General features: G+C 33.8%; 3 protein-coding genes across 3 annotated transcripts in view; all 3 read right to left on the bottom strand.

Moving 5' to 3' along the window:
* Positions 1-13: 13 nt before the first annotated feature.
* Positions 14-27,956, bottom strand: LOC128194186 (uncharacterized). The gene is made up of 7 exons (XM_052869073.1): positions 27,871-27,956; positions 2,354-2,498; positions 1,917-2,286; positions 1,561-1,819; positions 1,411-1,485; positions 1,122-1,259; positions 14-952 (listed from the first exon to the last, which is right to left on the bottom strand). Exons 2-7 carry the CDS (start codon positions 2,475-2,477, stop codon positions 767-769), a joined length of 1,152 nt encoding a protein of 383 aa, XP_052725033.1. The 5' UTR covers positions 2,478-2,498; positions 27,871-27,956; the 3' UTR covers positions 14-766.
* Positions 9,149-13,385, bottom strand: LOC108334992 (disease resistance protein SUMM2-like). Its single transcript, XM_017570910.2, has 3 exons — positions 10,610-13,385; positions 10,204-10,491; positions 9,149-9,369 (listed from the first exon to the last, which is right to left on the bottom strand). The coding sequence occupies exons 1-3, from the start codon at positions 13,383-13,385 to the stop codon at positions 9,149-9,151; spliced, it is 3,285 nt and encodes a 1,094-aa protein (XP_017426399.2).
* Positions 24,073-27,981, bottom strand: part of LOC108334989 (uncharacterized) — a 52,033-nt gene continuing 48,124 nt past the window's right edge. The window contains exons 9-16 of the mRNA XM_052869069.1: positions 27,801-27,966; positions 27,364-27,733; positions 27,024-27,255; positions 26,780-26,914; positions 25,103-25,425; positions 24,656-24,911; positions 24,496-24,564; positions 24,073-24,322 (exon numbers count right to left, since the gene is read on the bottom strand). Coding sequence (XP_052725029.1) covers positions 24,191-24,322; positions 24,496-24,564; positions 24,656-24,911; positions 25,103-25,425; positions 26,780-26,914; positions 27,024-27,255; positions 27,364-27,733; positions 27,801-27,966 — 1,683 coding nt within the window. The 3' untranslated portion in view covers positions 24,073-24,190. The remainder of the gene's footprint in view (positions 24,323-24,495; positions 24,565-24,655; positions 24,912-25,102; positions 25,426-26,779; positions 26,915-27,023; positions 27,256-27,363; positions 27,734-27,800; positions 27,967-27,981) is intronic.

Genomic DNA, 27,981 nt, shown 5'->3' with positions numbered 1-27,981 from the left:
TTTGATCACCGAATTACATAAAAGAACAAATAGTTTTTTCATTTATCACAACACTTGTTTTGTCTGTTTCACGAAGAACAACCTCTTACACACAAATAAGATACCAAACATACAACAAAATAGAACAATCGAAATTTGGAAAGTAAACTGAAGCTATATGATGAGTGGTACTGGCTGATGGGTTGGGTGCACATTAAGTTAATTTAGGACCAAGCTATCTTATTGAAGCATAAACCACTAGAAAAAACATAAGACATTAACCTTAATAATAATGAACAACGAAAACCCTCACGAGGGATTTGTAGCAGCCATGCGATTGAGCTCATATTCACTACACAGAACTGACCATTTATGAGCCACCTCCAACATTTGAGATTCGTCTTTCCTCGCATTTTCAAGCTCCGTTTTGTATTCTACAGTTTCCGCAATGCATTTGTTTTTTTCCTCCTCCAGAGATGATAAGGCAACCTCACAAACTCTTATTTCTTCCTTCAACCTAATGATTTGTTGCTTCAAAACTACTTCCTTCCGTTGAACTTCATCATAGAACTTCTTTTTAATGGTCACCTCATTCGCACGAGCTTCAAGTTCTGCCAACTTGTCAGTGGTGGCAAAGCCTTGCTTAAAGGAGAATAGAATGCTTGGGAAGTGTCGGTGCATAGTGTCTATAATATGTTTGAGTCCATCTGATACTTTGACATCTTTGAAAGGAAGGTTGGAAAGGAAATTAAGAGCAGACAAAAGGCAAAGGCTGTTAGTCTCAGAGCTAACTATATCCTTCAGAGACATCTTCAGATACTTTTCTAACTCGCTTATCTTCACCCTTTTTCCCAACAACAACTGGTGCAAATAAACTCGTGATCTCATTGGCCCCAAAGTCTTGAATGATTTTAGGATGGCCTTCACTTTCTTTAGCAATGCGTGCCTCAATTTGGCTGCTGTTAATTTCACCCTGGGTGGAATAAGTGTGATGATAACAAATATATTAAATATAAATTCCAACTTAGAAATTCTGTTGTTTTTCAATTCCACTTCTACGATAAATAATAAATCAGAATGGTAACATTATTTTTATTCTGACCGAATATGTTAGAAATGTGAATTGCATAAAATAAACTTACATGATGATGTTGATGTGATTTACTTAGTAAAGTAACTGTTGGATCCAACTTAGAGGTCGCGGATTCGGAAAAAATTGATGAAGCTGCCATATTGGTGTTCTTTGCTATGGTTTCCTCTACGGCAACTTGCTCAATACTCTGCGCAAGAACAAATGATATGTAGCTTTGCTGTAATAATTTGCAGACTTCATTTATTTTTTGTGACTTATACTAGCAGGGTCATTGTCGATGGCAAGTGGATATGCATATTAATTTAGAATAATTTATGGTATTTTTGTTTGCCATTTACCTTTGGAATTTCACCAAGTGGTTTTTTCTGCTCCATCAAACACGGTTCACTAGTGTGCTGTGTGTCCACCAATGGCTAAACAAAGTAATAAAAAGGTGTAAAATCACAATAGTCTCATCTAATACTCATAAAAAGATTTATTAGACTCACATTTGAAGGTGCTGGCTTTTCAACTGTTTGCGAATTTATTAATGATGTTGCTATTCTTGGTATTTCTGAAGTGAAAACTTCTGCAACAAATTCCTGCTCTGGTTCTTCCTTTCTCGGAGCCAAAATGTGGTCATTAGAAACAACACCTATTTCACATTCTTTATCAACCAAGTCAGAACCTTTTTCGAAGCTAATCTTAGGCCCATCACCTTCTTCAGCAACGTCCCCACTACAACACCTGTTTAACAAACTTAAATTGCTTGCCAGAGAACAAAAAACTCAGAAATTGATGCTATCAATTTTGTTAGAATTTCATATGCCACCAAATGTATACTCATCTAACAAAATAGTCATACCTCTTAGAATTCTCATCTATTTGTCTCCGTGCGACGTCCTCTCCCAGCTTAGGATCCCTCGCCACAACACGTTGACGCATTTCCTCTACCCATGAACTCTCAAATCCAACTTCAATAGCTTCTTCACATAGTTTATAGAAATATTTTTCTCTTTGAGGAATAGCACTATGGACACTTTCCTTATGAAGGAAAGACAACAGATCTGCCAAAATTTTCAACCTCCAAGCTTGAAAGCGCTCACGAAACTTCTTGGAAGGATTCCAGAGATGAGGATATGTTGTTATTCCCTCCACCAGAAGAGAAATTTGTGCATCATCCAGATCAACAAAATGTTTATATGCTTCCAATCTTGTACGGATATCTGCAGAAGCTGTAAAAAGTTTGAGCGGGTGATATGGAAATATAGGATGGAAATGAGAAAATAAGAAATCCGAAACCTGAAGAAATGTCAATGTTGTTGTTAGTAACAACATCTATTCCCTCTTGTTTATGCAAAAGGTTCAACCCTTCTTCTACTCGGATTCCTTTGCTTGCCACTATTCCTGCCTTGCCTTCATTCATCTTATCATCTTGTTCAACTACCTTGGAATCTAGTGCAGGTATGTCCTCCCCACCAGACTCAATGCGAGTTGCAACACCACCTCCAATGCCAATGTCTTCAACACCAGTTGATGAAGATTTTGTCTTAGCACCCTCTACTAAAGAGCCCTCTGTAATGCTCTCATTTCCTATGTCCCCAATCTCCTGTGTATTACAAATTGAAAAAATACGATTGAGTGAGTGGCTCTAAAGTTTTGAAAGGAGACCTATTACTTGCTTCTTCAAGTGCATATTGGTATGGAAAACCTCCTTCATTGTTTGATTCTGATACACCACGTTTGCTTTGAAATATTGCACAAGCAAGTTAGGAGTTAGTCTTAATATTACATCCATTTTTATGTTTAGTAATGTTACAAATTAGAGGTGGGCTTCTAAATTCTAAGGCAGTAGTTGGTATTGCTAGTCTATCAGTGATAAGCTAGAACTTTTCCAATAAATGTTGTCAGTTTCATATTTACAATGCAAAAGCTAAGTTTGGTAAAGTAACTTTCATTATGACTATACTTCCTTCTTCTCCATATTTAGGTTACTAATTTTTATTTGATTCTTAAATAGTTGATATATTATGACTTTAACTAATGCAATTGAATTCTTTGCCCCACTCAATATTCTGCAATCTGCACATGCCCAGAAGATGTGTAATTAAGTAGAATATTTTTGTTTTTTTTATAAAAATGAAATGAAAATGTGTATCAACCTCAAACCATTCGAAAAGGAACATGCAACAGTCCTTTTTTTCTGAAACAAGGGACACCAACAATTTTCTTTGTTCACTCCTTAGCTTTGAGTAGTATACATCAATCATTCATTTCCTGTTAAATTACTTAGCAGATGTGCATTTGTTGGTAATTAAGGTGGCTTCTGTTGATCTACCAAATATGATTTACTTTAAGAATTTTAATGGTACATTAAATTTATGGATCACATTGATTTGTTTAATAAAAAGGGAGATCAAATTTAGTACGTTAAAATTGAAAGAAGTTATTCTAATAATGAGACAGAATAGGCTATAATTTTTTTTTATTGTATTTATATTCATAGATTGGTTGGTTCTGACCTGTGATGAAGTGAACTCACTGCTACCACTAATAGTTGAATCGTCATGTATGATTTTTACTATGCGATCAAATTCCCAAAAACCAAGTTCAGTGTTTATGAAATCTGTACAAAGATATATATATTAGGGAATTCACGTGAAAATGAAATACATAACAAAAGGGAATACAACCTCAACTTTCCATGATGGATCATTAAATCAGTACAATTAATAATACAAAAAAAGATATAAAAAGTTTCATGATAGGAATTTTTTTATCATCCATCAACATAAAGTGGCGACTCTACGTCTTAAGGATAGTACCCTTTACAACAGTGTTCTTCATAACTAAAATTACTAGAACCTAAAATTAAAAGTCTTGCAGCAAAAATCAAGTTAATGTTCTTATTTAAAAAAATTCTGGTGAGTACTCTGTTGGGAATTTGAAACCGTCCTCTCTGAGTGAAATAATGAATTTGTAAATATATTTTCTTTAGGTAAAATTGTTTACAAATGAAGGGACGAATTGTCTCAAACCATGCCAATATACATAGGCAAGACTTATTTCAAATGTGATCATATTTTGTGAACGAATTAGCAACTTTAGTTGTGGATTGTGGAGTTAGAATAAGCGGATTCAAAACATTTAGTCAACATAACAATTATTTAATATTTCTTGACATCATAAAAAAAACAAATAATAGTACACTAGGATAGAGTAAATTACACAGATAACTAAATTGTAATAGTGCAAACAAAATGTGAAAATAACTAAAAAAAAAATTAATTTTTTAAAATAATTTGAGGTTGTTGAACAAAAGTGAGATAAAAATTACATTTAGTTTGGAACTCGTAAATTTTTCCTTTTTGAGAGTGTATACGAATTAAGACCAACATTTATCTAGAGAAGAATTAGATAGCGAGTTACCTCATTTCTATACTGTAATAGTTTAAATTTGAAGACTTTATATAATATTTACCTTCATAAGGAAAATCTTCAAGGAGCTTCTCAAATGTAGTTGTTGAAGTCAAAGAGAGTTTTGGACATTTGTAGACAATGCAATTCTTTACATTATGCAATTCAATCTCTTGACTGAAGTTTTCCAGATGCGTAAATATTAAAAGTTTGAGTCTTGGAAGCTCAACTTTAATCTTTCCTTGTTTACATCCAACAAGCTCTTCTAGTTCATAGGCTCCATTTATGGCCAGAAGAAGAAGATTCGGAAGGTCATTAGAAGCAGATCCAGAGAATAATCTTTTCAACTTGTGACAATCATCAACATGCAATGTTTCTAGTTTTGGGAAGCATGGTTGAGGAGAAAGAATATTAGACAAATTTTTATCTCCTTCAATGATTTGTTTTAATTCTTTGCATTTTCTTATCTTCAAAAGCTTCAACTTTGGAAAGCATCTTAAAACAGACTTTGGAAAGACTATTTCCAATTTCGCACATTCAATTATTTCTAGCTTTTCCAGATTTGGGAAGGTAAAATAATTGTTTGAAGCTTCTTTATCACATCCAATAATCTCCTTTAGTTCAGAGCCTCCATCTATAGAAAGAAAATTGGACTCGTCTTCTTCCATGATATGCTTTAATTCTTTGCAGTCTCTTATCACAAGAACATTCAACTTTGGTAAGCATCTTAGCACAGACTTTGGAAAGACTACTTCCAATTTCGCACATTCAATTATTTCTAGTTTTCCAAGATTTAGGAAGGCAAAATAATTCTTTGAAGGGCACGTCACAGTGAGAGTGTTGGTAGCATAAATGCTAACAAAACTTGGTAGTCTCCAAAGATGGAGCGTTTCCAATGGTGAGAAATGAATATGAATCTCCTTGTAATCTTGATTAGCTACGGCATATTGGCCAATATATTTCAACTGGCCACAATCGCGCACTGAGAGCTCTCTTAGGTTAGGGAAGATAGCTTTCATATTCTCTTTGCCATATTCATAATCAGTGTCTATAATGTGCTCAAGTCCAGCACATTCCTCAATTCTCAAAATTTCCAACATCAATAATGAAGCAATGGATAATTTATAAAGGTACCTTGCATTATCAAAGCCTTTCGGATCCTGTAGGACATTAAGAGCAAATGTAAAAACATAAACGAAAAAAGAAAAATTAATTAACAATCATAAAAAGAAAAAAAAGACAAGACTACCTTCGTACTTGTGATAATAGGCTCTCTTGAACCATAAAATGGATACAAACATTCGTAACACTCAAACTCCTTCAAAGACGGCCACGTCACAGTGAAATTGTTGGTAGAACAAATGCTACCAAACTTTGGTAGATTCCGAAGAGAGAGTATTTCCAATGCTGAGAATTGAATATGAATCTCCTTATAATCCTTATTAGCTACGTCATATTGCCCAAATATATATTTCAATCGGAAACAGTTATACACTGAGAGCTTTTTTAAGTTGGGAAAGATAGCTTTCATATGCTCTTTGTCATATTCATCATCAGTGTCTATAATGTACTCAAGTCCATGACATTTCTCAATTCTCAAAATTTCCAACATCGTCAATGATGAAGCAATGGAGAGTTTAAAAAGGTACTTTGCCTTATCAAAGCCTTTCAGTTCAATCTCTCTAATATTGTGTGTCATAATGAAGTTCAAACCATGTGGTTGTTTTGAAAGACATTCAACACTTTCAACCGGCGGATCAAAATCTGAGTTCGATATCTGCAATTTTATACACCAAATGATAGTTTTCTTAAAGATGGACATATCACATCATAACTACCAACAACGGTTCTGTTTCGAATATGAAGAAGTTCAAGTACTTGTAAAGCAGGAAGCTCAATTTGAGTATTATTTCGACTAGAGAAGTCTTTCAAATCAGCAGCCTCTTTATTTGTTATATCATTCAATTCTCCAACAAAAGAAACAGGGAATATACCCTCCAATAACTCACATTCACTGATATGAAGCTTTTTCAAACTTTGGAAGATTGAAATATCATGCTCATCCCCAACAATGCTTTCGTGAGTTACTATATCCTTCAAACTTTTGCAGTCTTCTATGAACAGTTCTTCCAAGGAAGTCAAGGTCTTAGCTATAGATGCTGTAAAAATTGAGCCTAACTTCCCACAACGTTTTATCTCAAGGCTTGCAAGGCTGGACAGTGTTCCTGAAAAGAAAATATAAATTAAAAAAATATTGGTTTCTAGGAACTAAAACCACAATCTAGAGCGTCGAGTTATCGGTTAAAAATGATGAAAATAGTCGCACAAGACAGTTTCCTTTAAGTAATTTTAAATTTAACAAACTACTTCCACGCAAATATTGTAGAAATCGAGCTGGGAGGTATAAAACCAATTTGTATTATCTGGGAAAATATACTTCATTATATAAACTAATTTTCTGGACAAACTATCCAGAATACACAAATACAAACACACTACATTAGTCTCTCAAACTCACAACATACAACTCACAACACACAACCCATTTTCACTCTTTCTCTCCCACAATACACAAACATAGAGACTCTCTCCTTTCTCACTGCCCATTCTCCCATGGTGCACACACTACAAGTGTGTCACACGACCACACCTTCCTCTGTATTTTCTTTCTTCTCGGTGGTGGGTATTTTACAACCACTTCTTCAATCACTTTTATAAGTGAGTTACACACAAAAATCCAAATAGTGGTTAGTGAAGTGGATGGCTACTTTCGGTGTAGTGTGGTAGTTACAATCATCACAAACAAACAAATAAAACCGTGTGGACCCTTTTAAAGTTTACCCAACAAAACTCCCCCGTAAACTTTAAATTGGTCTTCTTGCACTGTATCCCATCACCTCGACTTTTTTTTTTCTTTCTCCCAGATCTTCTACTCCCTGTTCTCGACCTCTTCTCCCTGGATCGTCTAGGTCTTGAGTGTTCTGAATTCCTCCTCTTCAAATCAAACTTTTCCCGAAGCATTCGATCTAGTGGCTCAAATCTCCGCTGCTGGTGCGTCTCTAGAACCCGATCAACCTCTTTACCCAAGAGCTTTGATAGGTCCTTCCACTCCTCGATGACGCACACAAAACTTTCGAAATCATCCGTTCATGATTTCAAACTCTTCTCCACAACTCGGCTGGCAGGCAGCGACTCTCCATTTCTGCCGAGTTGATCTGCCACTTTCTCCTTCAAATTTTCAAACTTCGTCTTGCCTAACACAGTTGTCCCCTGTACGCGTCTATTGAAGATGCCTCCTTTGCTATCTTCTCACCGTTGGACTCCTCCTTCACAGGCGTCCTTTTCACCTCAACAATATGGGTCACATATTTGCTCTTCTTTCTCTGTGGGTTCTCGTTTCCCACAATCCACAACATCCCAAACACCGGGATCCAACAAAAGCTTTCATCTGCAGACTCCGATCACCATAGTTGACACACTCTGTCAACTAAATTAGGGACACTGTTACCAAGATTAGTCATCTCTTACTCTCTCTCTCTTTTTCGAATACTCAAACTCTCTCTTTTTCACTATCCTTTTTTTTCGGACACTCAAAGTTCTCCCAATTAAATCAGCTACATTTTTTAACAAAAAAATGAAGTCCCTGCACCTCTCGGCTTCTCCTTCCCGTGTGCACACCACTCTCCTCAAATGAAATCAGCGCCTCCACTTCTTCCGGCCTTCACAGATCGCTTCACTTCTCCTTCAGCTCACACTCCTCAACATGCTTTTCCAACGTGTGTGGCCTCTACTTCCTCATTTAATCTCCTCTTCATTCTCAAGCAATTGGTTGCAGCAACGTGCTCAACCTTCAACAATGGGACCCGTGCCTCATTCTTAAATCATGTTCTTTCACCATAATACTAAATAATAAAAAATGTATAAGGTGGTCTTTTCAAATGCTAGAATTCACGTGACCACTCTTCCTTTTTTTTTAATGAAAGAATTCTCCAAACATCAATCATGGTGGTTTGCTTTCCATGTCATCATTTTGTCCTTTTCCTCCAGAATGGGCCACTTCTTTTTTTTCTTTTTTTACGTGAAGCATGTGTCTCTTTCTAAAGTGAATTCTTTTTTGTTTAAAGATCACTCCTGGACCAGGCACACCTCCATTAATTTCCGCTTGCTTCCAAAAACCATGGATCCACCTTATTTGACATGAGCACATGAGCTGTGTGTGCTTCAAAAATGTGGCGTGTCCCAGCTCTCTCTTGAACGTTGCTTCGCTTCTTTTCAACGTGCTGCTGCTGCTGCAATGCCATGACTGAGATCTATGCTCTCCTTCTTTGTTGGACACCTTGCTGCTGCACTTCTAAAACGTTGTTGCTTCTTCTTTTCTCTGCTATTTGGTGGCTGCTCCAATACGTTCCAGCCCCCTCTCTTTGCACACCAACACACCAACTCTCTTGGCTGCTGGACTTCATGTGCGGAAGACGCCATCAACACGTTAGCCTCCAACGTCGTTGTCGCTCGCTCCAACCCCGGAACCAACTTGCTCGCCTTCTCTATCTTCGGCACCAACTCTTGCGGAAACGCCTTCGCCACTTCCAGCGTCTCCTCCGGCTCCTGCGGGAGACACTCCAGCTCCCTCTCCTCTTCAGTGGCGGCTCTCCCTCATACTCCTTCCAGCTCCACGGGTCTCTACCCCTTTCTTTGCTGGTAGCTGGACCAAGCTGAAGTTGGGCTGTCCGTGAGCTCCTCAAGCTTCTGCTGGAACGCCCCTGCTGGACCAGCTGCTCTTCTATTCTCGGTCTCCTTTCTCTGCTGCTGTGTCCGAGAGCTCCATAATGAAGTCACAGCGTGAGCACCTTCCAAAATGAAATCAGCGCCAGCCGTGACCTTCTCCTCTTCCATCCGTAGCTCTGATACCAATTTGTAGAAATCGAGCTGGGAGGTATAAAACCAATTTGTATTATCTGGGAAAATATACTTCATTATATAAACTAATTTTCTGGACAAACTATCCAGAATACACAAATACAAACACACTACATTAGTCTCTCAAACTCACAACATACAACTCACAACACACAACCCATTTTCACTATTTCTCTCACACAATACACAAACATGGAGACTCTCTCCTTTTTCTCACTGCCCATTCTCACACGGTGCACACACTACAAGTGTGTCACACGACCACACCTTCCTCTGTATTTTCTTTCTTCTCGGTGGGTATTTTACAACCACTTCAATCACTTTTATAAGTGAGTTACACACAAAAATCCAAATAGTGGTTAGTGAAGTGGATGGCTACTTTCGGTGTAGTGTGGTAGTTACAATCATCACAAACAAACAAATAGAACCGTGTGGACCCTTTTAAAGTTTACCCAACAAATATAATTGTCTTTAATTTTAAATGAGACCAATTTTGCTTGAAGTATATTAACAAGTAGTTGGTTTAAGTAAAATTAGATTAGTAGTGTCTCGAATTTGAACCTTACTAATGGAAAATAACATCGCGATGAAACAATATATAATTATTATGCTTAAATTTCTCATATATAATAACAGATTCACAATGTTTATGTAACTTGTAACGAAATTCAAAAGTCACCATTTTTAACTAAGCAATATTTAGACTTACTAATACACGTTTAAACATATTTAGAAATGAAAAAAGAAAAATGTAGCAGGGCTATGCTTCGCAACTGTTACTGTTGGAATTGAAGTGTTATATAAAAGTGGATGCTTACCTTCCTCAACGATTTCATCAAGTTCTTCTTTTTTATCCTGCTCTGCTAATGAAACAATATCCCCAATTATTTGATCTAGCATGTCGCATCTTTCTATCTTGAGCACTTTCAATTGACCTAAACATCCAACAATGTTGGCTGGGAATATATGTTTTAATTCTCGACAGTAATATACATTTACTTCCTGAAGTTGAAGTACTTGTAAAGCAGGAAGCTCAATTTGAGTATTATTTCGACTAGAGAAGTCTTTCAAATCAGCAGCCTCTTTATTTGTTATATCATTCAATTCTCCAACAAAAGAAACAGGGAATATACCCTCCAAAAAGTCACATTCACTGATATGTATCTTCTTCAAACTAAGGAAATGTTGTTGGAATTGAAGGGCTATAGAAATATGGATGCTTACCTTCCTCTATTAGTTTATCACGGTCTGTTGATGGAACAATATCTCCAATTATTTGATCTAGCTTATCACATTCTTCTATCTCAACAACTTTCAATTGAGTTAAGCCTCCAACAATGTTGGCTGGGAATATATGTTTTAATTCTCGACAGCTATATATCTGTACATCCTGTAGATTTTGGAAAATTTGTACAGGATGCCCTGTGGTGAATTCATCTTCACCTTCCTCCGTTTTGTCATCATCTGCTAATATATACTTCAGTTCATCACATCTTGATATTTTTAATATTTTCAATTTTACCAAACTTCGAGCAACAACATACGTGAAGAGAGATGTTAGTCGTGGACAATAACTTAAATACAGCTTCTCTAAGTTCTCAAAAGGCCCATTGGCAGGAAGAAAACAATGCCATATAACTCTTAGATTTCTCATGTTCTTAATTCCAAGCGTATGCAACTTGGAGAAGAGAGTTACCACCTCACTCGAGTGACTACGAGTGTCAATCAAACATTCTAACTCTTTAGAATCATGTATCTCCAACTTATTCAACTCATCCAAACCTCCTCCTTCAATTTGAAATATATCAGGGATGATATTTTTTGCACCTCCATGAATAGTTGCCACAGATAGATTCTTTGCTCTTTTTGCCAAACCCTTTATTACCTCATTTGATATGTCAAAATGGTTAAGTAATAAAGTTCTGCCATGAATGTAAATATCTCTATCTCTACAATGATGAATGTAACGAGACCCTAATACAATTCCATACCTTTGCAGTGTTTCGGGAATGCTAAACGTCTTAAAGAATTCAATATTGTCTTCACTGTTAGCATCCCATTCTCCGTCAATATCAATAATGTACAACTCTTCCAAAAGCGGGATTCTTTTAATCACTTCAAAATGCTTCACTTTAATGTTACATTCATTTAAGTCTAACAATTTTAGTTGAATCGCAACATCGGTTTGTAATTCAGGAAATGAAGGCAGTGAACAATCATATAACGAGAGAGTTTGAAGATTCTTCATACCGCCTAAAAATAAGAAGTCGCTCAATTCATAATTCTCAATGAATAGACAACGAAGATTTGTTAATGTTTTGAAAGATATTGTTGACAATCGTGTTTTTCCATCCTCATGGTTTTCAAGAATCAAAACTTTGAGCATTCCCATTGTTTTAAAAATCCCATCAAATTCTTTCATCTTTGTCTGTAAGTATAAAAACTCAAGATTGGAGCAATCCAAATCATTTGGAAATTTCACACAAAATAGATATCTTACTGAATTTTGTTCCACTATAACATCCTTTTCCACTTCACACTTGATCATCTTATTCTCATGTTTTGCTATTATGTGGGCTACATTGCGAACTATATAATGCATTTTGACACGTTCATGATCTGCATCCAACAATAAACAACAACTAACAAGCTTAATTTTAGCTGCAATCACTTCACTCCTTGCCTCTTCATATGAGTCAACTTCTCCAACTACACCTAATCCTATTGCACATCTTGTTAAAGTTTCAATTTGAATTTCAAAATCTTTAGGAAACACAGAGCACAACAGGAAAAGTGATTTAGCTTCTTTAGTATCTAAATTATCATAGCTCAACTGGCACTTGTAGGGATCAGTCAAACCTCTTTCAATATTTATTGGCTTAGAATGTCTCAATTTATTCAATGCAACCCTCCATTCCGTCTCAGCTTTTCCCTTCAAACTACAAGCAACAGCTGCAATGGCTACCGGCAATCCTTTACATTCATTCGAAATTAATCTTCCTATTTCCTTTAAGGTATCAGAGGTGGCATCTGATATAAGTGCTTTATTTTGGAAAAGAGTCCATGCTTCTTCATCGGTTAAAATTGGCAAGTAAATCTTTCTTTGACAATCCATTAAAGTACAAACTGCTTCTGATCTAGTGGTAATGAGAATCTTGCAGCCTTTAAGGTGTTCAGAAGAAGGAATTCCAATACGGCCAAAGTCAAGCTTCTCCCACACATCATCTAGAATTATAAAAACATTTTTCTCTCTAGTTAATGTTGAGCACAATCTTTGGGCTCTCTGCATTTCTTCGGTTTCTGGAAATTTAACTTGCAGTGAACTTGCTATTTCCTCTTGAATCCTCCCAACTTCCACTGTACTAGAAACAGGCACAAAAAGAACTTTTTCAAAAAGATGCTCTGCTTCTACGAACTTCCTAATTTCCATTGCTAATGTGGTTTTACCACAACCTCCCATTCCATACAACCCAATCATGGAAACATCATTATTTTTCACTGCATCCAGTAGTTGCTCGTATGCAGATTGTCTACTCTCAAAATTCATGCATTTTTCTGAAAGAATGTCAAGGGTGTCTGAAGGTAGCGTAGCGATGCGGTCAAATGAGACATAGTTTTTACCCTCATCAATGAACTTTTCAAGGTCAAAAACTTTATTTGCTAGCTTTTTTCCTGTACGGTATCGCCAAATCCAATTTGGACAATACCCAAAGCAACACATTTTGTTTGTTCTTGCCTCTTCCAGCAACTGATTCACTTTACCTATGTCACTCATAGCATTTTGCAGCCACTTGTCAACAACTCCACTAATCTCTTTAGTTTTCCTCTTTGCATCTTCAACGGATTTTTGGACATCATCTCTTGTTACAATCAAATCGTCCTCTCCTTGCTCAAGCTTTTTGACAAAATTGTTAAAGGAGCGAAGATAACGCAATTGATTTAATGCACCACACACTAAATCTCTTGAAACAGAAGATGCAAAACCCACAAGGCAGTCCATCAATTTGTTCCACCAAATGCAACTTTCTTTAACCTGAACAACAAAGGAGGTATTAGATAAAAAAATTATTTTAAGATCATTTATTATAGGTTCTACTAACTCTCTTTTATTGTAAAAATAAATTCTGAAGTTGTGCATAGTAATTAAATTTAATGCTTTATATTATAAATATTCAATTATTTTATACACTAAAGATAAACAACTTCTTAAATATTCAATTATTTCATACACTAAAGATAACCAACTTCTTAATAATTTTAGTTTTAAAATATTAGGTGAGATAAGTGTTTTAAAATATGTTTTCATTTTCATCTCTTTCATGATTTTAACGAAAATATTTAGTTCTTAAATAACATTATGTTTTGAAAAAGTTTTAATAACCTCCGTCCAACAAAAAAATGAATCATATCCAAACGTGTACTTAATGACACACAAGTATGTAAATCAAAATATTTGTTAAGTAAAAAAAAAAAGTATAGGAGTGCAAAATATATTTGATCAAAATTTGAACTGAAACATGCATTATATACCAAATTAACATTACATTTTTTTTAAGTTTAATTTTGTTGATATTTGTTTATATTTATAGAAACGCTTTTAAATCGTATCAAATTTAGAAAAAAATTGTAAATAGGAAACGAACAAAAAATATGTAATTCTGTAAAATGTTAATTGTTATAGAGAATTCTATAAATCAAGTTATTATATGCATGAAGAGATTGGTGACCTCGTGAGTAAGAAGAATTCCACACTTACTTTCATGTCTTCAACGCTTGTTATTACTTTATTTCCTATCTATAATTTAATTTTCAATTTTTTTCTTTCAAATAGAAAACTTCACTTTAATTCCTTATAGTTTTTTTATTAGACTATAAAATAATCTTTTCCTCTATTTCGTTCATCAATATTAATTTTCTTTTACTAAGGTGACCTTTTTCGCATTTTGTTATATATCAATAAATTTAATAAATTAGTAAGTTAAACTAACAAAATATAATATATAGAGTTGAGTTAGATCTATATTTCACTATCATATATAATATGATACCAAAAATATATCATTGCAAGATTACTTGGGTCTATTATATTTTCCATTATCAACCCCTCTAACATTTATGCATTCGATTCGCACTACCTTAACAACATGTATCATATTCATTTATAATATGGTATAAGTGAGGATTTATGTCTCGTGTACATAACTTATTATAATTAAATAGTTAATAAGTAAATAAATTAATAAGTAAAGGCAAACCAATAATTGGGCTAAAAAGGAGCAATTTTCTAATGATGACTAACGTAGTGTCTTTCTCCACCACCACCACATACTCCCTCCACCACTACCTATTTTGTCCTTGCTATAAAACGGATGTCAACAGCCGTTTCGTCTTCAACGGATATTGACATCCGTTTACATATTTTATATTTTAGTTTATTATTTTTATTTAAAAAAAAATCTTCAACGGATGTGGTCATAAATTAAATTAATAATAGTTATTTTATTAAATATTTTAATTAAATTAAATTAATAATAGTTATTTTATTAAATAAAATAAATTTAATTTATAAATAATAATAGTAATAATTTTAAAAAATTTAAATAATATTTATATTAATTTAAAATATAATAAATTAAAAACTAAAAACTAAAAAAAAAAAATCTTCAACGGATGTGGTCACATGTGGCACATCGTTTAATAGATTTTTCAAAAATATTTTAATTATTATTTAAATAATAATACATAAATTAAATTAATAATTATTATTTTATTAAATAAAATAAAACTAATTTATAAATAATTAAGTAATAATTTTAAAAGAATTAAATAATATTTATATATTAATTTAAAATACAATAAATTAAAAAACTAAAAACAAAAAAAAAAACTTCAACGGATATCGTCACAGATGTGGCACATCCATTTTAATAATTTTTTAAAAATATTTTAATTATTATTTAAATAATAATACATAAATTAAATTAATAATAACTATTTTATTAAATAAAATTAAATTAATTTATATATAATTAAGTAAGAATTTTAAGAAAATTAAATAATATTTATATATTAGTTTAAAATATAATAAATTATAAAACTAAAATCTAAAAAAAAAACTTCAAAGGATGTCGCCACATCGGTTAACGGACATGGCACATCCGTTTTAATAATTTTTTTAAAAATATTTTAATTATTATTTAAATAATAATACATAAATTAAATTAATAATAATTATTTTATTAAATAAAATAAAATTAATTTATAAATAATGAAGTAATAATTTAAAAAAAAATAAATAATATTTATATATTAATTTAAAATACAATAAATTAAAAAACTAAAACTAAAAAAAAAGAGCTCAACGAATGTGACACATCCGTTGAAGAATTTTTTCTTCAATAGATGTCGACATCCGTTTAAAGAAAGACGTGGTGGTATACGATATTTTAAAATATAAAAGATAGTTTTGAAATTTAAAAATAATGTGGTGGTGCAGGGAATAATGTGAGGTGGTGTAGGGAGTAACCCTCTAACTGAGGACGTTTATAAGTATGTAAAAGTTTTTTTGTCCTACATCCATCAAATTGAATCTCCATAACACTGCACTAAAGAACAATCTCTCGAAGAGAAAAAGGCTCACACTTATTCATCTCTCATTGAATCTTTAGAACAGTAAAGGCTAATTTCTCATGGAAAAAGGTATACATACCCTCATTTAATATAGATGAGAATTATGTAATTTTAAGATCCCATTCTGGTGTTGTATTTAAAAGCCAATAAATCTTATCCTATGTTTTTTTTAGTGTTTTAATGAAATAGTTTCTTTTTTACATGAGAAAAAAATTAAACAAATATATATATATATATATATATATATATATATATATATGAAAGTGCTAGTGGGTATTATATTTGTTTGAAATTAAATGTAAGATGAATTTGTTAGTCGCCAAAGGAGACAAAGGTTTTATGTTTATGTTGTTCCAAATTAATGATATTTATGTAAATTACTCATGAAATAAAGGATGCTACACTATATGTTTAATAGTTTATATGTATATTGAAATTCATTAATAAAAGACATTTACAGATCACTCAAGGGTTTATTATTTTATTTTATAAGTAATGAATATAATTGTACACAATTTTATATGTTCATTACTTTTACTTATATATCCAAATGCAGTATGTGATTCTAACTAATACATATTTTAATTGTCATTAATATTATTGGAATGAACAAATCATATTATTATTGACCCTAAAAGAGTTTGTGGGGGAGCGCTCCTACACAATTGATAAGTCTCTTGTTTTGGGACATTAACAAGTACATTAGGCACCATGAATGGGGCACATTATTTAAATGCTAAACATTATAGTAAGACTTAAGGCATTGGAAATAGGTATGAATGAGAACTTCCTTGTGCAGCTTATTTTGAACTCATTATCATTTAGGTATAGGCTATTTAGTTTATATATAGGAATTTGTTTTCATAATCTAAAATTGATGTTACTATTTTTAATTTGGTTAATGTATATTTTAACTTCTTTAAGCACAATCATCTCATTGGTACTGGAATTTGAATGGTTTATATTTTGAAGTATGTTAAGTAATCATGCTTTTATGGATGCAAGCTTTGAAAAATAGTCATAGATGCATGCTTTGAAAAATAATCATGTATTTGTTAAACAAGATTTCTAGTAAAGTGATTCTTAACATACCTTTTTAATTCTGAATTGATAGGACAACAAATATAAGACACCTGAACGTTTGGGGTGTCAAACAGAAATTAGGATTTAAAATCTGCAAGAACAGAAACTAGATGTAAGAATAATCAATAGATCTTTCATTGATTACCCAAAATGAAAATAATCAAAGGGGTATAAGTTTTGTTGTCTTAATCATAGTAGGAGAATTGTTAAAACTAAAAATGAAAGATTCATTGAAAATGAAGAAGTCGATGGAATTTGATTCCAGGACATGTGGAAATTAAAGAAGTTAGGTTCTTTTTACTTGTATCTTTAGCAACAGTGAGTGTTCACATAATTGTTGTGATAAATGACAATGAAAAAAAGCAACACAATGATGAAGTCATGATTATGGTAGAAAAACAACAAGAAGTAACATTAAATAGAGGTTTAAGATGAACAAGTGATAAAATAGTTGTTTAGAAAGGAGACAAAAGAGAAAACTTACTACCTCATGCAAATTAATAACAAAAAAACCTCATTGGGTAATTATTATAAAAAGAAGGAAGAGGGGTAAAATATAATGACACCTGGTATAAATATAAATAAACTTAAGCTAATTATTATTTTTAAAAAGCAAATCTTAGTATTTTTTTTAACTGTAATTTTATTACATTATCTATGTGAGTTTTGTCCGTATCTAGGTTATATGTGTTATGATTTTACGATTTTCGGATTCCTAAGATACCTTTTTAATTGTGGATTGATAGGACAACCAATATAAGACACCTGAACGTTTGGTATAAGTTTTTGTTATTAGTCATAGTAGGATGATTTTTGAAACTAAAAATGCAAGGTTCATTGAAAATAATAAAATCGATGGGAGTTTGATTGGAAATTAAAGAAGTTACGTTTTTTTCTTACTTGTATCTTTAGCCATAGTGTGAGTGTTCATGTAATTATTGTGAGAAATGACAATAAAAAAGAACAACCATAATTTAAGATGGACAAGTGATAAAATCGTTGTTTAAAAATAAGACAAATTTATTCTCGCTAATTCCTAAAAATTACTTGGAACAAAAATAAATGGAAGCATTTTTCTTATGCGTATGTTATTTAATGTAATATATATGCTCAGATATATACTCAATCAGACATAAGATTTGTAGTAATAATGTTAGAATGATATCAAACTAATCTAAGAATGGAAAATTGGAAAAGAAAAAAAAAAGTTTTGAGATATTTATAGAAAAGAAAAGATGGCAAACTTACTTATACAAATTTAATCATCTTGAGGTGAGTTGATAATGGATAATGGAATGTCAAATAAAGATCTTGTTTCTAATATAATACTTTTCATAGAATTCGGAAAAAAAGTTAAAAAATTGACACGGTTGACTCAATATAGAACAATATTAATAATAAATTTCACTAAAAAATACCTGATGCAAATTAACAACAAAAGAGAAAACTCACTCATGGAAACCTTTTGTAAGTGTATATGTGCTTCACAGAGAAAGGTCAATTACAAAAGGAGGGAAGAGGGGGTAAAACATAACGACCTGGTATAAATTAAAATACATTTAAGCTAATTATCATTTTTAAAAAGCAAATCTTAGTTATAATTTTATTACATTATCTATGTGAATTTTGTCCGTATCTAATTTATGTGTTATGAAGACCTGTTATATATTAATATTGTTAAATTAAAATGATTTTCTCACTTCGACTCGTGTTTGGAAATGGCAATTTAATAACTTTTTTAAAAGTAAATAAAATAGTCAATTTGATGTATCTGATTGAAAATAAATCATGTGATTAATATGTTAATTCTATATAATGAAAATATTATCACTACAAAAACTTGTAAGTGTTGGAGAAAGATGAGATGAGAACTAAGAAGAATAGAGTCTGTATTATTAAACTGAAAAGTAATGTTGCTTATATACAGTGTGCATAGAATATAACCGTAAAGCAACAGACAAAATGATGAAAGTGCAAGCTATTAAAGTTGTTTGACTTGACTTTCTCAATACTCCCCTTCAAGACAAACTCACAGCACTGGTCCTAACTCCAATTTCCTTTCTTAGCCACTCAAACCTGTTAATCTTCACTGCCTTCGTAAAAATATCAGCTAGCTGGGCTTCAGTGTTGCAGTAGGTCAAGGCTATTCTTCCTTTGTTTACCATATCTCTGAGAAAGTGATATCTCACCTCAATGTGCTTGCTTCTACCATGGCTCACAGGGTTTTTTGAGAGATTGATTGCAGAAACGTTGTCTATCTTCAACAGCAGAGGTGTTGTTACTGGAATCATCAACTCCTTCAATATTTCTTCCAACCAAACCCCCTGACAAGCTGCATAGCTACCCGCTATGTACTCTGCTTCACAGCTGGACAGAGCCACCACGGGTTGTTTCTTCGAACACCACGAAATGGGAGAACCATTCAGCATAAACAAATAGCCTGATGTGCTCTTCCTTTCAACACAGTCTCCACCATGATCTGAATCAGTAAACCCAATGAGTTTTAGACTTCCTCCATCAGTGTTGTGCTTCCCGAATGGAAATAATATGCCAAAATCGGCAGTGCCCTTGACATATCTCAACAGTCTTTTCGCTGCAAGCATATGCGTCTTCTTTGGCCTTCTCATGAATCTGCTTATCAACCCTACGCTGTATGAGAGATCTGGTCTACTATTACACAAAAAACGTAGTGAACCTACAATCTGCTTAAACAATGTCTCTTCTGAATCAGCTTCGTTCTCATCATCAACCAGTTTCAGGTTCACCTCCATTGGACTTCGTGTTGGGTTGCACACAGACATGTTGAATCGTTCCAGCAACTCCTTGACATACTTCCTCTGATGCAAGATCATACCCGCCTCAGTATAAGTGAACTCCATGCCCAAAAAGTAGCTCAGTTTTCCCAGATCTGTCATCTCAAATTCTAGCTGCATAACCTTCTTCAACTCATTTATGTGTGTAAGGTTTGATCCAGTGATGAGCAGATCATCTACATACAGGCAGATGATAATCAATTCTTCTCCTTTGCCTCTTCTTACGTACACACCATGCTCAACAATACATCTAGTGAAGTCGAGCTTCACCAGAAACGAGTCTATGCGCTTGTTCCAAGCCCTAGGGGCTTGCCTCAGTCCATATAACGCTTTCCTCAGCCTGTATACACGATGTTCCTTTCCTTTGCTAATGAATCCTGGTGGTTGCTGGATATACACCTCTTCCTCCAACGGACCATGCAGGAAGGCAGACTTCACGTCTAGTTGAAACAGTGACCAACACATTGCACATGCCACTGCTATCACTAGTCGAATGGTTTCCATTCGTGCCACCGGAGCAAATACCTCAGTGAAATCCAGTCCCTGCCTCTGGAGAAAACCCTTAGCCACAAGTATGGCCTTATATTTTGAAACCGATCCATCAGGCTTCAGTTTTCGTTTGAACACCCATTTTACTCCAATACTCTTCTTCCCAACAGGGAGATCAACAAGCTGCCAGGTTTGATTCTTCTCTATGGATTCGATTTCTTCCATCATAGCGTTCCGCCACACAGCTTCCTTCAACGCCTCAGATTCGTTTATGGGTTCTGCCCCAGCCAGCAAAGCCATGTGCACCAAATCCCCTTCATCGCCTATCTGTGCGTCTGAATAGATCTCACAATCGTCAAACCTCTGCGGTTGCACTCGCTGCCTTCTTGGTCTATCAGATTCATCACATTGAACATGATGCATGTCCTCCGACATTGTTGTTGACTCCACTGCGATAGGGTTGTCCTCACCTTCCGCCATTCTGGCTTTCACCAAGCTGATACGCTTGTGATTCCAGTTCCAGCATCTGTCTTCCATCTCGTCCAGTTCTTATCCGTGAGTATTGGAAGATTTGCAGTGGAAAGATCACTCCCCGCCATTCTTCTTGCTTCAAGATCCAACAAACCCTACACACGCTGTGTTCTTGGTTTTCTTGAGACGCAACCCTAGGCTCCCACGTAACCTCGCTCTGATACCAATTCTGTTGGAGAAAGATGAGATGAGAATTAAGAAGAATAGAGTCTGTATTATTAAACTGAAAAGTAATGTTGCTTATATACAGTGTGCATAGAATATAACCGTAAAGCAACAGACAAAATGATGAAAGTGCAAGCTATTAAAGTTGTTTGACTTGACTTTCTCAATAGTAAGAACCAATAAAGTGATTCCTAAGATACCTCTTTAATTGTAGATTGATACAAGACACCCGAAAGTTTGGAGTTTCAAACAGAAATTAGCATTTAAAATCTGCAAGAACAGAAACTAGATGTAAGAATAATCAATAGATCTTTCATTGATTACCCAAAATGAAAATAATCAAAGGGATATAAGTTTTGTTGTCTTAATCATAGTACGAGAATTGTTGAAACTAAAAATGTAAGATTTGAGATATTTATAGGAAACAAAAGATGGCAAGCTCAGTAAAGAAATTAGAAGATTTAGCCAAATCGATTTAAAATTAGTAAAGAAATTAAAAAATACCGTAAAAAAAAGGTTTGAGCGAGCATAATTTTTTTATATTTTAACTAAAACACTTTTAAGATAAATGATATATGTAATACAGTAGAGGGTATAACAATGATCACAGTAGATAATAGGTTATTTAAGTAATATTCATCTCATAAAACATAGAATTTATTAAATTTATAATGATGGAAGTCAAAATAAGGAAAGATAGATAAGTTTACATTAACAGAGAGAGAAATACCTCGAGACATAAGAGAATTGATGAGTTAGTGTAGAAAGAGAAAGAGATGATATGTAGAGCTTCTTCCATTGCAAAGAAAAGGATTAGAATTTCTTGATAGCTCGAGAGAGAGATGAAAGTAATGCATTGCTTGAATCACTCCAACACGCAACACAACAGAATAATACCACACTTTCGAAACACTCTAACAACCATATATACCTTTTTCTTTAACATTTCCTTCTTTTCTTTTCCACAAAGATAATGAGTGTTCACAAGTTGATACTATCAATAAGCGGGTAATTAAAATTATCATACCTATTACTTATTAAAGGTATCCATTTATTACAGATTTTACCTTATAGATGTCCTTTATTACACTTTTTTTGCCATTCTTGATACTCATTTTCTTTGTTTGAGTCGAATTTTTTTTTTTAAATCTGGTTTGGCATATTGATCCTTGTTGAACATCTTACATTAATCTCCTAGTGTTTTGTTCAAGTTTTAATTTGTGTTCCAGAGTCCAGTAAATTGTTTTAAGGCTATTTGAATCATTAAGTCAAAATTTGGGTGTTAGAGTTGTTCAATATAAGGGTTGGCTGAGTTAGATTTTGGAATTGCACGTTTCTGCATCCATTTGCTATGCTAACAAGTTTGTTTCAGTGCTTCCAACTTAATGAAGCAAAAACACTACAAGTTTTAGTTGTCCTATGTATTTTCACTATTTGAACCACCAAAATTTTGACCATTTTCATAAGACAACTTGCTGTTTCATTGGCTGCATTCTGAATTCTGGATTTGGTGCATGTGAATCTGAGTAGGAGTTGTAGCAAAAGCTTGGTTAGTCAATTTTAAAAAGAAACAATCAACAAAAGGGTTATTACAATAATTTTAAAAATTCAAAAGACTAGTGCAACTCATTTTCGAAATCTGGAAGCATCAGAACCACAACTTTGCACCAGAAACTGGATTTTTCTCTTAGACATTTCGTAGAAAAGTTTCGACAAAATTTTATCTGAGTTTAATTTCGATTCAAATGCAACTTCTTTCTGTTTCTTACTTTCTTAATCAGTTCTAGCACCTTTCTTAGGTTCATTTTTTTGAGTGCTTCCCTGCTTGATAGCTCGTTTATTGCATAAGTTTAAATTTTTGGAATTCCAAGCACCAAACTATTTGTGAGAGGTCCTGTTGGGTGCTGTTTTTGCTGCTTAATTCAATCAGCGATGTCGTCGGAAATCAAACCCGTTGCGGCAACACTCATTACTCCTTTTAGTGAAGATATGTTATTATTTAGGTCTAAAGGAAAAATAATATTAAGTTACATAAAAGAACAAATAGCCTTTTTGATTTTTCGTAACACTTGTTTTCTCTTTGTAGCCAAGAGCAACCTCTTACACAACAGCAAACAATAACAATGAACAACGAAAACCCTTACGGGATATTTATAGCAGCCATGCGATTGAGCTCATATTCACTGCACAAATTTGACCATTTGTAAGCCACGTCAAACAACTCTTGCTCAACTTTTCTTTTATCTTCAAACATTTGAGATCTATCCTTCATCACGTTTTCAAGCTCCTTTTTGTACCCTATAGTTTCCGCAATGCATTTATTCTTTTCCTTCTCCAAAGATGATAAGGCAGCCTCATAATCTTTTATTTGTTCCTTCAAAACAACTTCCTTCAGTTGAGCTTCATTGTAGAAATTCTCTGCCTCAGAAATTTTGGAAACAAGAGTAGTGGCCACCTCATTCTGACAAGCTTCAAGCTTTCCCAGCTTGTCGGTGGTAGCAAAGCCTTGCTTAAAAGAGCGTAGAATGGTTGGGAAGTGTTGGAGCATAGTGTCTATAATACGTTTGAGTCCATCTGATAGAGTCAAATCTTTGAAAGGAAGGTTGGACAGCAAATTAAGAGTAGACCAAAGACGAAGAGTGTCAGTTTCAGAGCTAATTACGTCCTTCAGAGACATCTTCATAAACTTTTCTAGCTCAGCGAGGGTCTTTCCCACTGGGCTATCTTCACTCTCTTTTTCTGATGCAAATAAGCTTATGACATCGTTGGTCCCAATGCCTTCCTCAGTTTGGCTGCTCCTAATTTCACTCTGGGAGGAATAAGAAGAAAGCATACAACAGACAATACATTAACATCAAGCCATAATAGTTGCAAAGCATTTAGTTTCTTAATACCAATTTTGATAAAATCATAGAAAAGCAGTGAGTAGAAGTTAAACTCTGCACGTGATGATAACAAATTTATTAAATTTCAATTTCAATTTGAATTAAGTTCGTTTTGTTTGTCTTAATTTCACTTCTACAACAAATGATAAATCGGAATGACCACATCATGACCAAAAACAGGTTGGAGACGTGAATTGTTTAAAATAAACTTATGGATGTGATTTACTTTGGAAAGTAATTTTCTGGTCCAACTGAGTGTTAACAGGTGGAGAAAGAATTGATGAAGCTGCCATATTGGGGTTCTTTGCTATGGTTTCCTCCACAGTAACTTGCTCAATTCTCTGCACAAGAACAAAAAGATATGTAGCTTTGCATACATGACTACTTTCTGTGATGTGGACATTTGATGGTATTTTGTTTGCCATTATTGATAGAAGGTGGACATGCATATTAATTTAAAACAATTGATGGTATTTTGTTTGCCATTTAGCAGAGGAATCTTGGGGCTACTTACAATTTCTCCAAATGGATTTTGTTGGTTCATCAAAGACGGTTCAATAATCCGCTGTTTGTCCACCAATGCCTAAACGAAGTAATGAACATATGTGTAAAATAACTATACTCTCGATACTTTTATTTCATCAAATACTCCGAAAAATATTTATTAGACTCACATTTTGGGGTGTTTCACGTAGAGGCATATTCAAACAACTTGGAGTTGACCTTTCAACTGGTTGTGAGCTTGTTAATGTTGTTGCTATTCTTGGTATTTCTGAAGTGGAAACTTCTGCAACAAATTCCTCCTCTGCTTCTTCATTTGTCAGGGTCCCAATGTGGTCATTAGAAGCAACACCTTCTTCCAAGCTAATCTTAGGCCCATCAGCTCGTTCAACAGCCTGGGAATCTTGTACCATGTTCCCACTACTACACCTGTGTAACAAACTTAAATTCCTCTCCAAAGAAAAAAAAACTAAGAAACTGATGCTATCAATTTTGTAAAAATTTCATATGCCACCAAATGTATATCTAAAGAGAAACATATATACATTTTAATTGGGCATCAATAAAGTCAGTAATATTCATTCTTTACATTACACAGTTCAAAATTTAAATAGTCATACCTCTTAGAATTCTCTTCTATTTGTCTCTGTGCAATGTCCTCTCGCAGCTTAGGATCCCTCATGACAACACGTTGACGCATTTCATCAACCCATGAACTCTCAAATCCAATTTCAACAGCTTCTGTGCAATCTGGACTTGGCAGTATTCCTGCCTTTCCTTCATTCATCTTATCATCTTGTTCAACAACCTTGGAATATTGTGCAAGTATGTCCACGCCACCAGACTCAATGTGAGTTGCAACACCACCTCCAATGCCAATGTCTTCAACACCCTCTGCTGCAGGCCCCTCTTTAATACTATCATTTCTTACGTCCCCAATCTCCTGTGTATCACAAATTGAAAAAATATGATTGAGTTAGTGGCTCTAAAGTTTGAAAGCACCATTTCTTTTAATGTTCATCACGTGGTAGTATGAGCTATTTTTAGTGGTTTTCTTAATATTATTTCGTTAAGTGCATGCTGTTCTGGAAAGCCTCCTTCACTGTTTGATTCCTGATACACCAACTTTGATTTGAATTATTGAACAAGCAAGGTAGGAGTTAGTCTTAATATGAAAAGATCCAATTTTATGTTCACTAATTGTTGCACTTATATGCTTAGGTATTTTATGCAGAGAAGTTGCCATACAAATAGAGATGGACTTCTAAATTCTAGAACAGTAGTTGGGTACTGCTAGTCTATCACTGATGCTAGAACTTTTCCAATAAATGTGTCATTTTCACCAATACAATTTCAATGCTAAACCTAAATTTTGTAAGGTAACTATCATTATAACTAGTCCACTAATTTCTTTCAGTGATATTGTTTTCAGTGACGAAAAATATGTTTTTAGAATCCCTTTCGGAATCATTTTTCCGCATAACGGTTTGACAATGTTTTCTCCTTTCCGGAATCCATATATATATATATATATATATATATATATATATATATATATATATATATATATATATATATATCTTTTCATTTAACAAAGGAGTTGGATCATACAACTTAACCCAACTCAATCATAATAATATTAACTTAATTTGTTCACTATATAAAGCACTCTTTTAATGTGGTTGTTATTATTAATTACATTTTACATTTTTGTATGTTATGTTTTATAAATGTTTATGAACTTTATTATTGATGACGAAATGATCAGCAATACCAAAAAATAAGTTATCCGATTCAACTACAATGTACTCGAATGAGAGGTTTTAATCCTATGACTTGGTGTAAATACCATGGACAAGTTCTTAAGTGAAGTAATTGATGGATTTTCAACCGAATGATTTAGTTGGAAGATTTAACAATGATACGAATATAAGTCAGTTACCTATCAAAAACCAATGAGACATAAGTTAAAATTTTCACATCTAACATCTTTTTTCATTCTGTACTTATCTAAGTCAGTTACCAAAGCTACCTTGAATATGATATCACTAATATATCTCCTACCATCACTTATTTAGTGTCATTAAAATCCTTTTAGGTTTAATAAGTCTTTATCCCACTATTACGATCACACTATTATCAATATATAAAATGTGAGTAAACATATTCAATTTAAATTCCAACGTAGAAATTCAGTACTTTTTGTTTTTCAATTCCACTCCTAAAATCAGAATGGCAACATCCTTTTTATTCTGACCGAATATGTTAGAAATGTGAATTGCATAAAATAAACTTACATGATGTGGATGTGATTTACTTAGTAAAGTAACTGTTGGATCCAACTTAGAGGTCGTGGATTCGGAAAAAATTGATGAAGCTGCCATATTGGTGTTCTTTGCTATGGTTTCCTCTACGGCAACTTGCTCAATACTCTGCGCAAGAACAAATGATATGTAGCTTTGGTGTAATAAGTTGCAGATAAAAAGGTGTAAAATCACAATAGTCTCATCTAATACTCATAAAAAAATTTATTAGACTCACATTTGAGGGTGTTTCAACTGTTTGCGAGTTTGTTAATGATGTTGCTATTCTTGGTATTTCTGAAGTGAAAACTTCTGCAAAAAATTCCTGCTCTGGTTCTTCATTTCTCGGAGCCAAAATGTGGTCATTAGCAACAACACCTATTTCACCTTCTTTATCAACCAAGTCAGAACCTTCTTCCAAGCTAATCTTAGGCCCATCACCTTCTTCAACAACGTCCCCACTAATACACCTGTTTAACAAACATAAATTTCTCGCCAAACAACAAAAAACTTAAACTGATGCTATCAATCTTGTAAAAATTCACCAAATGTATACTCATCTAACAAAATAGTCATACCTCATAGAATTCTCATCTATTTGTCTCTGTGCAATGTCCTCTTCCAGCTTAGGATCCCTCCCCACAACACGTTGACGCATTTCCTCTACCCATGAACTCTCAAATCCAATTTCAATAGCTTCTTCACATAGTTTATCGAACTCTTTTTCTCTTTGAGGAATAACACTATCGTCACTTTCCTTATGAAGGAACAGCAACATATCTGCCAAAATTTTCAACCTCCAAGCTTGAAAGCGCTCACTAAACTTCTTGGAAGCATTCCAGAGATGAGGATATGTTGTTATTGCCTCCACCAGAAGAGAAATCTGTGCATCATCCAGATGAACAAAATGTTTATATGCTCCCAATCTTGTACGGATATCTGCAGAAGCTGTAAAAAGTTTGAGAGGGTGAAATGGAAATATAGGATGGAAATGAGAAAATAAGAAATCAGAAACCTGAAGAAATGTCATTGTTGTTGTTAGGAGCAACATATATTCCCTCTTGTTTATCATCTTGTTCAACTACCTTGGCAATGTGAGTTGCAACAGCACCTCCAATGCCAATGTCTTCAACTCCAGTGGATGAAGATTTAATGCTCTCATTTCCTACGTCCTCAATCTTCTGTGTATTACAAAT

This window comes from Vigna angularis, chromosome 10, assembly GCF_016808095.1.
Source record: "Vigna angularis cultivar LongXiaoDou No.4 chromosome 10, ASM1680809v1, whole genome shotgun sequence".
Lineage (NCBI taxonomy): Eukaryota > Viridiplantae > Streptophyta > Magnoliopsida > Fabales > Fabaceae > Vigna > Vigna angularis.
This window is presented reverse-complemented; position numbering and strand designations above follow the sequence as displayed.

Excerpts from the sequence above, each read along its gene's own strand:
- LOC128194186 (XM_052869073.1), bottom strand. The coding sequence starts at position 2,477 with ATGAATGAAGGCAAGGCAGGAATAGTGGCAAGCAAAGGAATCCGAGTA. Across the intron at positions 1,820-1,916 it reads ATAGATGAGAATTCTAAGAG|CAATTTAAGTTTGTTAAACA; the intron begins GTATGACTATTT and ends TTCTCTGGCAAG. Across the intron at positions 1,486-1,560 it reads AAAAGCCAGCACCTTCAAAT|CCATTGGTGGACACACAGCA; the intron begins GTGAGTCTAATA and ends TACTTTGTTTAG.
- LOC108334992 (XM_017570910.2), bottom strand. The coding sequence starts at position 13,385 with ATGGACTGCCTTGTGGGTTTTGCATCTTCTGTTTCAAGAGATTTAGTG. Across the intron at positions 10,492-10,609 it reads TGATAAACTAATAGAGGAAG|AATTGAATGATATAACAAAT; the intron begins GTAAGCATCCAT and ends CTTTTGTTGGAG. Across the intron at positions 9,370-10,203 it reads TGATGAAATCGTTGAGGAAG|AGCTACGGATGGAAGAGGAG; the intron begins GTAAGCATCCAC and ends AATTGGTATCAG.